Source organism: Salmo salar, chromosome ssa06 (assembly GCF_905237065.1).
Source record: "Salmo salar chromosome ssa06, Ssal_v3.1, whole genome shotgun sequence".
Classification (NCBI taxonomy): Eukaryota; Metazoa; Chordata; class Actinopteri; order Salmoniformes; family Salmonidae; genus Salmo; species Salmo salar.
In genome coordinates this window covers 33,552,556-33,565,746 of record NC_059447.1, presented here as the reverse complement: position 1 = coordinate 33,565,746, position 13,191 = coordinate 33,552,556, and the positions used below count along the sequence as shown (strand labels likewise).

Below are 13,191 nucleotides of genomic sequence, written 5' to 3'. Positions count from 1 at the left end.
AGTAGTCATTCATTTCAATCAAACAAAGATATTTTTAAATAGCTATGCATTTGAAGTCAAACAATCTCCTAATTGATGATAATTTAATATGTATAGAGAGAAAATAAAGAGCAGACAGAGGTCTAAATTATAGAGCTTGCGTCTGGACAGAGAGAGAAAGGCTCTGCATCTGTATACAGCACAGATGACAGAGCAGAAACAGTGAAAATTATGCGACTGAGAAAAAGCGGACTTGGACTTTGGTTTCTGTTTCACTTTAATTTAATTTAAATAAGTACAAGGTCATTCACTGTACTTGCCCTGTTGGGAACAATTTAAGCTAACAGCCATTTTACTGTGCAATGTACTACATGTGTCACCAGGCCATTATGAGTAAGGACATTGGGGTTTGGCGAGGACGAGGCTTGGACAAAACCCAGATAGCACCCTGTGAACAAAGAGCATACACTTTCTCATTCATTATTCCTTTGTTTGTGGGTGACATAAAATCTCAGCCTCGTCAATGGTTGTACTGGGCCCACTGTCCTGTCTGTCCTGTGGAGTGAATGGCCAAGGAGGGAGAAGGAATGAGAGGAAACAAGCTAGACCAGTTAGCAGTCCAAAAAATAGGTTGCTGCTACATGTGACACGGGGCCTTATAACAGCTACGTCAATGGTTAGCATTAGCCTAGCGCTCGGGTCAGCTTGGTGACGAACGAGGTCAGGAGTGGCACGCGCTGTGGGCTCAAGGAACGTAATAAGGTCAAAGGGCATCGGAAACTGGGTCACATGTGCCTGTTGATCAGTCGTAATGAAGCTTACTGACTCTGCCCACCCCCCTGCCACCCAGCCTTGGTCACACCCTCTCTTTTGGCCAACCCCCCCCCCCCACCTCTAAGATGTCACAGAAAGCATCCTTGTTCTTGACCTCGCCCCCTGTCTGCTGGGACCCCTCAAAAATCCCAGATATCCCTGCAATTTCCGGTGCAATGTTTGTTTGGCGCCTAATGGAGGGGGGGGAGCCTGACTCACAAACATTTTGTGCTGCGTTTGAGGGTAAACACATAAACGGCAGGCTGTGCGAGGCGGGCAGTGAGGAGGACTGAGACGCCGGTGTTCTGGCCCTGACACGCAGCTCCCACCACAGGCTGCACACAGAGCACAGCACTGTTCAGGCCCCAACCGACACCTCAAAAACAACATGGGCCTCCTCTCTGATCAGAGGAGGGGGCTCTCTGCGGGGGATATCTGGACACGGTCTATAGACGGACAAGGCAGGGCACACCATTACTGAAACGCTGAGGTTGGTTCACTTGTTGATGTTAATCCTGAGAAACAACAATGCCCTGGATCTTTCAAACTAAACATGCTAAATGTAATGCAATTGAAATGTGACAGGGCAGCATATCCTTTAGAAACTATTCATGTGATTATTTGTAAAGGACGTACAGTATAATAGGCAAGAGCAACATACATTATACCTGGATAAGACTTGTTAAGGATGTGTAGATGTAATGCGCTATATGCAAATACATTATATAAGCTTACATAAGCTAAGTGTCAGTCAGAATATGCCGAAGTAACAAGACAGAAAACCGCATACAGCATAAACACAAATGGGCCTCCTGAGTTGAGAGACCCCTTTCCTTTGCTGGACAATATCACTTCCTCCTGAAGGGCAGAGGGTGGAGGAGGGGTACAGGCAAGGGATGGAAGGGGGCGTGTGGGGAGGTGCATGGCGAGGGTGGCGGGGAGTTATCGGGAAGCAGCAGGGGTACATGGAGGAGGGAGCCAGACTGACAGATAGGCGGGAGGAAGTGGGGGCGTCTGTCTCTCCTGTGGTTGGCTGCTGGATGTAAATACCCCTCTCTGTGTCCAGCCATCCTCTCTCTGAACCCACTCTGCTGCGGTTTACTTCTGTTGGGGGAAATGGCCTCCTCTCTATCTCCAATCCCCAGACTCTGTAACCACTGGCACAGTCCACCATCTCCCTCTGTCTCTGGGGTGAAGGATGGGACATATCTGTCATTGACATGGTCCTCTCCTTTACACTCCAGCCTCCTCTTCTTCACCTTCTGCTTCTCTTTCACTCCTCCCTCTCCAGTCCCAAGATTATCTCGCATTTTAAGAGGAGACACTGCTCTGCCCCATCTTGCCCTGCCTTTGATATGGGTCCTTAGGGGTGGGGAAAGCTGAGAAAAAGGCGGTCCGCCCTGCTGTCTGCTTTCAGCACTGACTATGAATGAGAGTGTATCTGTGAGAGGTCCAGTTGGTGGTTCTAATACAGTGAGCCCATGTGCACTCATGAGTCTCTTGGGCTGTGTTTGTGTCTCTGAGTCTGTGTTTATGTGAACGTCCTTTTCTGACACTACGTCATTGTGAGTCAGTTGATGTGGGAGTGTGTTGATGTGGGTGCCTGACAGTAAATCTTGGAGGGTGTGTGTTCCTGAAACCTCGCCGGTGTGTCTATTCGCAGGCAGCACCGCTCTGGATCTGCGGAATATGGAGCGGAGACGACGGTGGGGTGGTAGGCTGGCCGACAGCCCCGACGGTCCGATGCTGCGGAACAAAGGTGGGGGGCGAAGGGTGATAGAGGGTTTCATCTCTTCACCCGTCTTCTGGAGCATTACATCTGCTCCTCTCTCCTCCTCCCCCTCTTTGAGGTGCCTGCAGAAGTCATCAGATCTGTCCCCATGTTCAAACTGCCAGTGTCGGGAAGGCTGGGACATTCTACCTTGTTACAGGTGGAGGTAGATGGGAGACTGTGTTTAATGGTATTGGATGGGGTAAAACAGTTCACTTGGTAAGATGATCACCTCTGGTTGATATGGTCTGTGAAGACCTCTTGTTAGACTTTTCCTAAATGTACTACGTTTTAAAAATATCCTGAAGTCACTTCACCAATGTCCGGATAGGTCATAAACATCTCGTTCATCAAGGTACCCTATAAGTAGACAGTGGATACAAATGTACAGAATTAACACAGAGCACAGGAGGTTGGTGGCACCTTAATTGGGGAGGAAGGGCTCATGGTAATGGTTGGAGGGGAATTAGTGGAATGGTATCAAATATATCAAACACATGGCTTCCATTTGCTCCGTTCCAGCCATTATTATGAGCCGTCCTCCCCTCAGCAGCCTCCACTGACACAGAGTTATTCAGAGTTAAGTCATCAAAGCTATTGTATTGCACTACATCCAGAGAAAACAGTCCGTGTCCAGTCAAAGAGAGAACATTGAGTGCAGTGCAATGATTATGTGTACAATAGCTAAGTCATGGTAAGAAGTACTACAGGTCTACAAAGAACACGTGAAAGCCACTCACAGGGTCAGGTGTATTCTCTCTGCCTTCTCAGTTCTCAACTTCAGGAATGAGCTGGCTTTGATTGAATATCCATTCATTGTTAATGCAGCAGTCTGGTTCTCCTGTCCACATCATCAGCAGCAATGCTTTGCCCCCATTTCTGAATCCATTGTCTGTCTGTCTGCTGTCTACTCTCTCCTTATCTAGTCTCAGTCTCCTCTGCACCTCACACACCCACATCTCTCTACCTTTCATCCGGTGGCCATCTGACATGAAAGGTGGTCGAGACAGCCTCACTTCTCACTTTCATTTTAGTCTCCCCATCAATTATGAATGAATGGCTCTCTGAAGAGAAAGGGCCAGCATGCTACCCATATTGATAATTTCGCTTAGGTGAATTTATAGATGCCTGAGCTCAATGCAGTGAACTTTATAGGCAGATAGCCTATAGCTGTTTAGAGCGTTGGGGCAGTAAACGAAAGGTCGCTGGTTTGAATCCCCGAGCCGGCAAAGTGAAAAGAATCTACCGTTCTGTCCTTGAGCAAGGCAGTTAATCCCCAACAACTGCTCCCCGGGCACCGATGACGTAGACGTCGATTAAGGCAGCCGCCAGTACCTCTGTGATTCAGAGGCGTTATATGCGGAATGCATTCAGTTGTGCAACTGACTAGGTATCCCCATTCTCTTTCCATCTGTTAAATCATCAAGATTGAAAGCAGCTCATTTGGGTAATTTTGTATAGGTATCCGCAATATTTTTCGGTGTATGATTATTGACAAAGGTAGACAATAGTATCTCCTTCTGTGTCAGATTCCGTGAGGTGGGGTCTCAACGATTTGCAAATCCACCTCACCTCCTCTATCTCGAGAACTCCTATCTTGAGGTCTTCCCATTGTTTTGCCAGAGAACCTTTCATAACCCTTCAAGTGCACTGGCGCCACTGTAGTTCTGAATTTTAACTTGTGGCGGCGCTACTCGCTCAAATTTAAACACGAGAGCCACAAATAATCTGTGCATCCTCTTATCTGAATTGTAAACGGAAGTACTTCATACAGGACGATAGTGTACAGAACGGTAAGTGTTTTGTGTTATTTGTCTGTGTCACTACAATCATATTCTGGGTGACATTGGCACGTAATGGCAGTAGTTTTGCTCCGGTTTGTGGATGTGGGCGTTTTATAATGGGAGGACGCAGGCGTGTGGAAAGAGAGAAGGAAGACACAGGCAAAGTCACACGGAGGTTATTCTAAAAAACAATCTAAACCCATTTCGTAAATACTCACACAGTGGTTGCGAAACACGACGCCGTTTTATTGGATGGTCAAGCCACTAGAAAAATAACTATCTAAAAACTCTGGTTTATTGCCGTATCAGCAGTTGTCAGTGAAATTTGCTAGCGTTAGCTAGCTAGGGAATCTGTTTGAATCTAGTTCCCTGCTGTTCATGTTATGCATAGCCACAAAGCCAGCCATCTCGCACACACCTACATGTTACTGTATGGTGGTAAACAAGAAAGTCTTGCATAGGTGTCCTCCCCCTGATGTCACTGTCCAACCATAGTAGCTCTGCCTGAGTAGTGGCCCTGTTTTGATTATGGTGCCATGAAATTACATTTACTGATCAGTCTTTTGTTCTCTTCCCCCTATATGTCTCCTTTCAGATGGCTCACCGGCTGCTAGTACGTAGAATTTGGACCCTCTCAGTAAAAGACCTTCGCTGTCTCCCGGCCCCCACCTCCTCCTTCTCTACCTCCCTGCGTTCCTCCACTACCCCTCTATCCTTCCTTTCCCCCAAACGCACTTTGCCCCGCTCCCTGCCCCACACTTCCTGCAGAGAGGTCTCCTTCATTGTGCAGGACCATGAGGACTTCACAGAGAAAGTCATCAACAGTGAGCTGCCTGTGCTTATTGACTTCCATGCCCAGTGAGTAGCTGATAGATTAATTCACAAATATGTTTCATAAACCACCAGAGGGGATATTAGGCTCCACTTACAGCATTTACAAACTACCCTCTAATGAGAAGGCAAAGCCCCTAAGAGACAATACATGGAGAAGCATCTATGTCTGCCTGTTGAAATTAGACTACTGAGATGACAGCAGGAAACATAACTTTTATAGCAGAAATCAAATGATGGTTTACAACCATGCTTGTAAACCTGACCATAGCTTTTTCAACAATGCACCCAATACGTGAATGTATTTATCAATTATATAGATTGACATATGCTCAACAGCTTTCCTATTGTAAGACTAAAGCATAACAGTGAACGTTGTGACTGAGTGCATATCATGTGTGATAACACCTTACCCATACTGTATGTGTCTGGCTGCATGGCTTGACATCTGATGGTGTTTCCATTGGAGGTAGATCATTTGAGGTTACACAATGCCAGGACAGCCACATTGGGTTCATGCTCTTCTACAACATGTCAAACTCATTCACATAGGGCAGAGTGCCTGCGGGTTTCGCTCCTCCCTTGGACTTGATGAATGAAGGTCACTGTTTGGTAAGGAACTCCCCACACCTGTCATTGTCCTGCTGGAAGGTGAATCTCCATCCCAGTCTCAAATCTCTGGAAGACTGAAACAGGTTTCCCTCAAGAATTTGCCTGTATTTAGCGCCATCCATCATTCCTTCAATTCTGACCAGTTTCCCAGTCCCTCCCGACGGAACAACATACCCACAGGATGATGCTGCCACCACGCTTCACTGTGGGGATGGTGTTCTCGGGGTGATGAGAGGTGTTGGGTTTGCGTCAGACATAGCGTTTTCCTTGATGACCAAAAAGCTAAATTTTAGTCTCATCTAACCAGTCTCATCTAACCTTACATATATTTTTGGGGAGTCTCCCACATGCCTTTTGGTGAACAACAAATGTTTGCTTATTTTTTTTTTTCTTAAGCAATGGCTTTTCTCTGGCTACTCTTCCATAAAGCCCAGCTCTGTGGAGTGGACGGCTTAAAGTGGTCCTATGGATAGACTCCAATCTCCGCTGTGGAGCTTTGCAGCTCCTTCAGGGTTATCTTAGGCCTCTGATTAATGCCCTCCTTTCCTGGTCTGTGAGTTTTGGTGGGCGGCCCTCTCTTGGCAGGTTTGTTGTGGTGCCATATTCTTTCCATCTTTAATAATGGATTTAATGGTGCTCTGTGGGAAGTTTTGGATATTTTTTTTATAACCCAACCCAGATATATATACTTCTCCACAACTTTGTCCCTGACCTGTTTGGAGAGCTCCTTGGTCTTCATGGTGCCGCTTGCTTGGTGGTGTTGCAGACTCTGGGGCCTTTCAGAACAGGTGTATATATACTGAAATAATGTGATAGATCATGTGACACTTAGATTGCACACAGGTGGACTTTATTTAACGAATTATGTGACTTCTGAAGGTAATTGGTTGCACCAGATCGTATTTAGTGGCTTCATAGCAAAGGGGGTGAATACATACAGTTGAAGTCAGAACTCGTTTTTCAACCACTCCACAAATTTCTTGTTAACAAACTATAGTTTTGGCAAGTCGGTTAGGACATCTACTTTGTGCATGACACAAGTAATTTTTCCAACAATTATTTACAGACAGATTATTTCACTTATAATTCACTGTATCACAATTCCAGTGGGTCAGAAGTTTACATACACTAAGTTGACTGTGCCTTTAAACAGCTTGGAAAATTCCAGAAAATTATGTCATGGCTTTAGAAGCTTCTGATAGGCTAACTGACAGTCATTTTAGTCAATTGGAGGTGTACCTGTGATGTATTTCAAGGCCTACCTTCAAACGCAGTACCTCTTTGCTTGACATTATTTGAAAATCAAAAGAAATCAGCCAAGACCTCGGAAAAACAATTCTAGACCTCCACAAGTCTGGTTCATCCTTGGGAGCAATTTCTAAATGCCTGAAGGTACCACGTTCATCTATACAAACAATAGTACGCAAGTATGAACACCATGGGACCACGCAGCCGTCATACCGCTCAGGAAGGAGACGCATTCTGTCTCCTAGAGATGAATGTACTTTGGTGCGAAAAATGCAAATCAATCCCAGAAAAACAGCACAGGACCTTGTGAAGATGCTAGAGGAAACGAGTACAAAATTATCTATATCCACATTAAAACGAGTCCTATATCGACATAACCTGAAAGGCCGCTCAGCAAGGAAGAAGCCACTGCTCTAAAACCACCATTAAAAAGCCAGACTACTGTTTGCAATTGCACATGGGGTGAAGATCGGACTTCTTGGAGAAATGTCCTCTGGTCTGATGAAACAAAAACAGAACTGTTTGGCCATAATGACCATCATTATGTTAGCAGGAAAAAGGGGGAGGCTTGCAAGCCGAAGAACAACATCCCAACCGTGAAGCACGGGGGTGGCAGTATCATGTTGTGGGGGTGCTTTGCTGCTGGAGGGACTGGTGCACTTCACAAAATACATGGCATCATGATGAGGGAAAATTATGTGGATATATTGAAGCAACATCTCAAGACATTAGTCAGGAAGTTAAAGCTTGGTCGCAAATGGGTCTTCCAAATGGACAATGACCCCAAGCATGCTTCCAAAGTTGTGGTAAAATGGCTTAAAACCTTTTAGGGACAGATGTTCCGCTAGCGGAACGCCTCACCAATATCCAATGGTAGAGCGTGGCGCGAAATACAAATACCTCAAATGCTATAACTTCAATTTCTCAAACATATGACTATTTTACACCATTTTAAAGACAAGACTCTCGTTAATCTAACCACATTGTCCGATTTCAAAAAGGCTTTACAGCGAAAGCAAAACATTAGATTATGTCAGGAGAGTACCCTGCCAAAAATAATCACACAGCCAATTTCAAAGCAAGCATATATGTCACAAAAACCAAAACCACAGCTAAATGCAGCACTAACCTTTGATGATCTTCTAGGACATGATGTTATACAATACATGCATGTTTTGTTCAATCAAGTTCATATTTATATCAAAAAACAGCTTTTTACATTAGCATGTGATGTTCAGAACTAGCATACCCACCGCAAACTTCCGGTGAATTTACCAAATTACTCATGATAAACGTTCACAAAAAACATAACAATTATTTTAAGAATTATAGATACAGAACTCCTTTATGCAATCGCGGTGTCAGATTTTAAAATAGCTTTTCGGCGAAAGCACATTTTGCAATATTCTGAGTAGATGGCTCGGCCATCACAGGCTAGCTAATTTGACACCAACTAAGTTTGGTGCTCACTAAACTCAGAATTACTATAAGAAAAATTGGATTACCTTTGCTGTTCTTCGTCAGATTGCACTCCCAGGACTTCTACTTCAACAACAAATGTTGTTTTTGTTCCAAATAATCCATAGTTATATTCAAATAGCTCCGTTTTGTTTGTTTGTGCGTTCGGGTGACGCGCGAGTGCATTTCGTGACAAATGTCAAAATATTCCATTACCGTACTTCAAAGCATGTCAAACGCTGTTTAAAATCAATTTTTATGCTATTTCTCTCGTACAATAGCTATAATATTCCAACCGGGCGACGTTGTATTCATTCAAAGGCTGAAAGAAAAAAATGGAGTAGTCTCGTGGACGCGCATCTCCAGTGTCACTGTTCCTAGGCTGACCACTAACAAATTATCCTGCTGTTCTTCGCCCAGAGACCGCAGACACCCCATTACACTTTCTGGCGCCTTCTGAGAGCCAATGGAAGCCTTAGAAAATGTCACGTTACAGCACAGATGCTGTATTTTCGATAGAGATGCTACAGAAGGACAACAAATTGTCAGACAGGGCACTTCCTGTATGGAATTTTCTCAGGTTTTGGCTTGCCATATGAGTTCTGTTATACTCACAGACACCATTCAAACAGTTTTAGAAACTTTAGAGTGTTTTCTATCCAAATCTACTAATTACATGCATATTCTAGTTTCTGGGCAGGAGTAGTAACCAGATTAAATCGGGTACGTTTTTTTATCCGGCCGTGAAAATACTGCCCCCTATTCCAAACAGGTTAAGGACAACAAAGTCAAGGTATTGGAATGGCCATCACAAAGCCCTGACCTCAATCCCATAGAAAATTTGTGGGCATAACTGAGAAAGCGTGTGTGAGCAAGGAGGCCTACAAACCTGACTCAGTTACACCAGCTCTGTCAAGAGGAATGGGCCAAAATTCACCCAACTTATTGTGGAAGGCTTGTGGAAGGCTACCCAAAACGTTTGACCCAAGTTAAACAATTTAAAGGCAATGCTACCAAATACTAATTGAGTGTATGTAAACTTCTGACCCACTGGGAATGTGATGAAAGAAATAAAAGCTGGAATAAATCATTCTCTCTACTATTATTCTGACATTTCACATTCTTAAAATAAAGTGGTGATCGTAACTGACCTAAGACATGGCATTTTTACTAGGATTAAATGTCAGGAATTGTGAAAAACTGAGTTTAAATGTATTTGGCTAAGGTGTCTGTAAACTTCCCACTTCAACTGTATGCACGCACCACTTTTCCGTTTTTTTTTTTTTTTTTGAAATTAAAAGAATTACTTGTTAACTTCACACATTTGGACTATTTTGTATATCCACTACATTAAATCCAAATAAAAAGTTATGCAATGCAACAAAATAAGGAAAATGCCAAGGGGGTGAATACTTTTGCAAGGCATTGTATATACAGTCAACATGATACACATGACCTTGATATGCATAGTGGTCAGTGTTGACCTGGGTTTATGTTTTTGCCAACTTGTTGACATTGTCTTGCTAGGCAACAATTTAATGTTATTGTCAGGTTCTATTCTGTACTCACAGATATATATTTTGTGGAGACTTTGATACCTTCAGTATTATTAGTTCTAACCAGACATCCCATGTTTGTGCTATAAAGGTGGTGTGGTCCCTGCAAGATACTGGGGCCAAGATTAGAGAAAGCTGTCGCCAAACAGAAAGGCAAAGTTGCCATGGCAAAGGTCGACATAGACGATCACACAGACTTGGCCATTGAATATGGGGTAAGTGGAAGCTGTTGACATTATTGATTGATATTGCAAATGTTAGTAAGAAAATGTTACCTTCTTTCCTCCCTTCCTTGAAGTAACTCCTGATCTAAAATGGTGGGGTTTGTGAAAGCAGGGACTCCACTACATAGTTTACAGCAACCCAGTCATATCAGATCAAGGATTACTAGAAGGAAGGAAGGATGAATTTTGTTCTGGAACAGTCCCTTTGACTGTCATTGTGGTTACTGACCTCTACTTCTCTCTACAGGTATCGGCGGTGCCCACGGTAATTGCCATGCGAGGAGGCGACATCATCGACCAGTTTGTGGGAATCAAAGATGATGAGGCGCTGGACTCGTTTGTCAGCAAGCTCGTTGGACAATGAACATGTCAATCACATCCCTGTGATCCAACCCCTTATGACCCCATTGTTGCCTGGCCTGGTCCTCAGCGCTACACGGCCATGTTGAACCTGTTAAAACAACTAACAACCCACCCACCACCTGACCACAATCCCCCAATCCCACAAGACCACAATCCCACCTGACAAACAGGCACACGCTCACACCCATCCCTAAACTCTCTGCTTTGTATTATTCTGTCTGTCTATTGTCTGGTGATGGGTGTGTGCTTGTGTGAACTTAATTTCCATATATTGCTCCCATCTTGCAGCGGTTTCCTCCCTCCATCAACCTGTAATATAATGGCCCCACCCTGTGGAAACTAGTAGAGCAGCCTGAGCCAGTGTGTACCAGTTTACTACAATAGATTGTAAAGGATGGGCGACTACACTGCTGTACAGGGACAAGTCGTTTAGTATTAAGTGGGCAGTGACGTTAACAGGAAATGTGATATTGGTGAATGAGCTGTGATGTCTCTCTTTGCAGTTCCTTCTTTAGTCCACTCGAGGGCGGCCTTCCCCTAGCATTGTAGGCTGCACGGTCATTTTCCACCATTATGCCTAATGTGAGAGTGGAATGTGTCTGTATGGATGTATCTGTGTATGAGTTTCTCAGTCTGTACCGGTCTGTCTCTTGGTTTTGACTGAGAAATTTGAGATAAGCGGGAAACGCATATGGATATATGGGTTCGATTTAGATTTTATTTCAATAAACTATGTAATATGACCAAGAGAATAAATAAAGAATATTAAAGGTTTTCTATATTTGGAGTGTGAATTGGTTTGTGGTCTGCTATTACATGCGGTAAAGGACTAAGAATCATGAGGAAGTGGTTTCATAGTAATATTGGAGGACTTTAGACCTGTATATGACTTCTTTAGCTGTAAAATAATATTTTTTATAACTTTATTTTATTTTCGGTGGTATGTAAATTATGAAGTTTACGTCTAATCAGTTGTGGTAATATTTCAGCCATGTGATTCCCATGTTAACTATGTGGGCAGTCTAGTTAGGGGAGTGGTGATAGAATGTTGACTAAGGATGATGGTGTGATGTTTGTTTACCTGGGAGGCAGGGATGTTTTCTGTCACAGATTAATTGACATATTTCTTTCTAGTAGAATGGGTGTGATGTTCTCACCATTACTGACAAACTTCTGTATGGACCTAATGAGCTGGAATAGTCTTCTGTCTGTTTATTAAGCTACCTTGCCACATTCTTTTCCTTCTCATTCAATTATTTATTTTTATTTAACTAGGCAAGTCAGTTAAGAACAAATTCTTATTTACAATGACGGCCTACTTATCCCTCATTCAGTTTCTCCTCTTTTCCATTTCATGTCTCTCCATCCTCCTGTATTTTCAGTTTTATCCTTTAATTCAGTTCCTATTTAATCAGTCTCTCTTTGTTTCTCTCTCTTTACTTGTTTCACCCCCCACTCATCAGTGTAACAGTGTGGAAGCCTGAAGCACGTCCCCCTATGTCCACGGCTTCACCCCAGTCATCTCCCCTACACCCTAACTCACCAAGCTGTCTATGTAGGCACCTGGGCTCTGACTCCCCATCTCCAGTTATCATTACGTCTCACATGACGACACACCGGGTCATTCCCACACTGCGTGCCTCACGATCATAGCGTGTTATTACAGAATCACCGCTGACATTGTCATGGCACAGGCTTCCAAGCTACTTATTTGCTACCCTTAAACGGAGTACATTTTACAGGTCCCGTCTGTAGTTTTAATAACCTTGGATTAGATCATTGTTACACAAATAACGGCCCCCAAGAAATTGACTGAGTGTCAAGCTGTTCAGTAGCCAGTTATAAAGGATATAAACATCCAGGGATTTTCAAAGAGGAATTCCATAGGTATTACATAAACAGGTGTGAGTAAGCAGGTACGGTTGGAGTAGCTAATGGTCTCGATCTATAATCCACACTGCTGTTGTACTCAATGAAAGACATTTCTGTTTGGACTCTATCACATAGTTGAAATGGCTGGAATAGTAGTTCAGCAGTCCCTTTTGTTAATGATCTATTTTGAACGAGTCCTCCCTCTCCCTTCATGTTTTCTCTTTTCCCCCTCCCTTTCTTTCTCTGTGTTCAGTGTCTTGACTACTGTGCTGATGATAGGTATAGACTTATACAGGCGTACTTGTTGATTCCCCTTCTTTAAAGGACCATTTACATTTACGTCATTTAGCAGACGCTCTTATCCAGAGCGACTTACAAATTGGTGCATTCACCTTATGATATCCAGTGGAACAACCACTTTACAATAGTACATCTATATCTTTTTTTGTGGGGGGGGAGGGGTGGGTTAGAAGGATTACTTTATCCTATCCCAGGTATTCCTTAAAGAGGTGGGGTTTCAGGTGTCTCCGGAAGGTGTTGATTGACTCCGCTGTCCTGGCGTCGTGAGGGAGCTTGTTCCACCATTGGGGTGCCAGAGCAGCGAACAGTTTTGACTGGGCTGAGCGGGAACTGTGCTTCCGCAGAGGTAGGGGGGGCCAGCAGGCCAGAGGTGGATGAAC

At 43.8% G+C, this 13,191-nt stretch overlaps 2 protein-coding genes across 3 annotated transcripts; one reads left to right on the top strand and one right to left on the bottom strand.

Moving 5' to 3' along the window:
* Nucleotides 1-181: 181 nt before the first annotated feature.
* LOC106607029 (uncharacterized) lies at nt 182-4,136 on the bottom strand. The gene is made up of 2 exons (XM_014203573.2): nt 3,304-4,136; nt 182-2,923 (listed from the first exon to the last, which is right to left on the bottom strand). Exon 2 carries the CDS (start codon nt 2,706-2,708, stop codon nt 1,641-1,643), a length of 1,068 nt encoding a protein of 355 aa, XP_014059048.2. The 5' UTR covers nt 2,709-2,923; nt 3,304-4,136; the 3' UTR covers nt 182-1,640.
* A 112-nt stretch (nt 4,137-4,248) lies between these two features.
* Nucleotides 4,249-11,413, top strand: LOC106607030 (thioredoxin, mitochondrial). Of its 2 annotated transcripts, none has more exons than XM_014203576.2 (4): nt 4,249-4,356; nt 4,943-5,205; nt 10,144-10,267; nt 10,524-11,413. In XM_014203576.2, the coding sequence occupies exons 2-4, from the start codon at nt 4,943-4,945 to the stop codon at nt 10,638-10,640; spliced, it is 504 nt and encodes a 167-aa protein (XP_014059051.1). In that variant the 5' UTR covers nt 4,249-4,356; the 3' UTR covers nt 10,641-11,413. The 2 variants fall into 2 exon arrangements, with proteins under 2 accessions (XP_014059051.1, XP_014059049.1); XM_014203574.2 differs by lacking the exon at nt 4,249-4,356 and adding an exon at nt 4,380-4,522.
* Nucleotides 11,414-13,191: the final 1,778 nt, after the last annotated feature.

Coding starts and splice junctions, on each gene's coding strand:
- LOC106607029 (XM_014203573.2), bottom strand. CDS start 2,708: ATGTCCCAGCCTTCCCGACACTGGCAGTTTGAACATGGGGACAGATCT.
- LOC106607030 (XM_014203574.2), top strand. CDS start 4,448: ATGTGGGCGTTTTATAATGGGAGGACGCAGGCGTGTGGAAAGAGAGAA. Junction 4,523..4,942: donor ACAGGCAAAGTCACACGGAG/GTTATTCTAAAA, acceptor GTCTCCTTTCAG/ATGGCTCACCGGCTGCTAGT. Junction 5,206..10,143: donor CTTATTGACTTCCATGCCCA/GTGAGTAGCTGA, acceptor TGTGCTATAAAG/GTGGTGTGGTCCCTGCAAGA.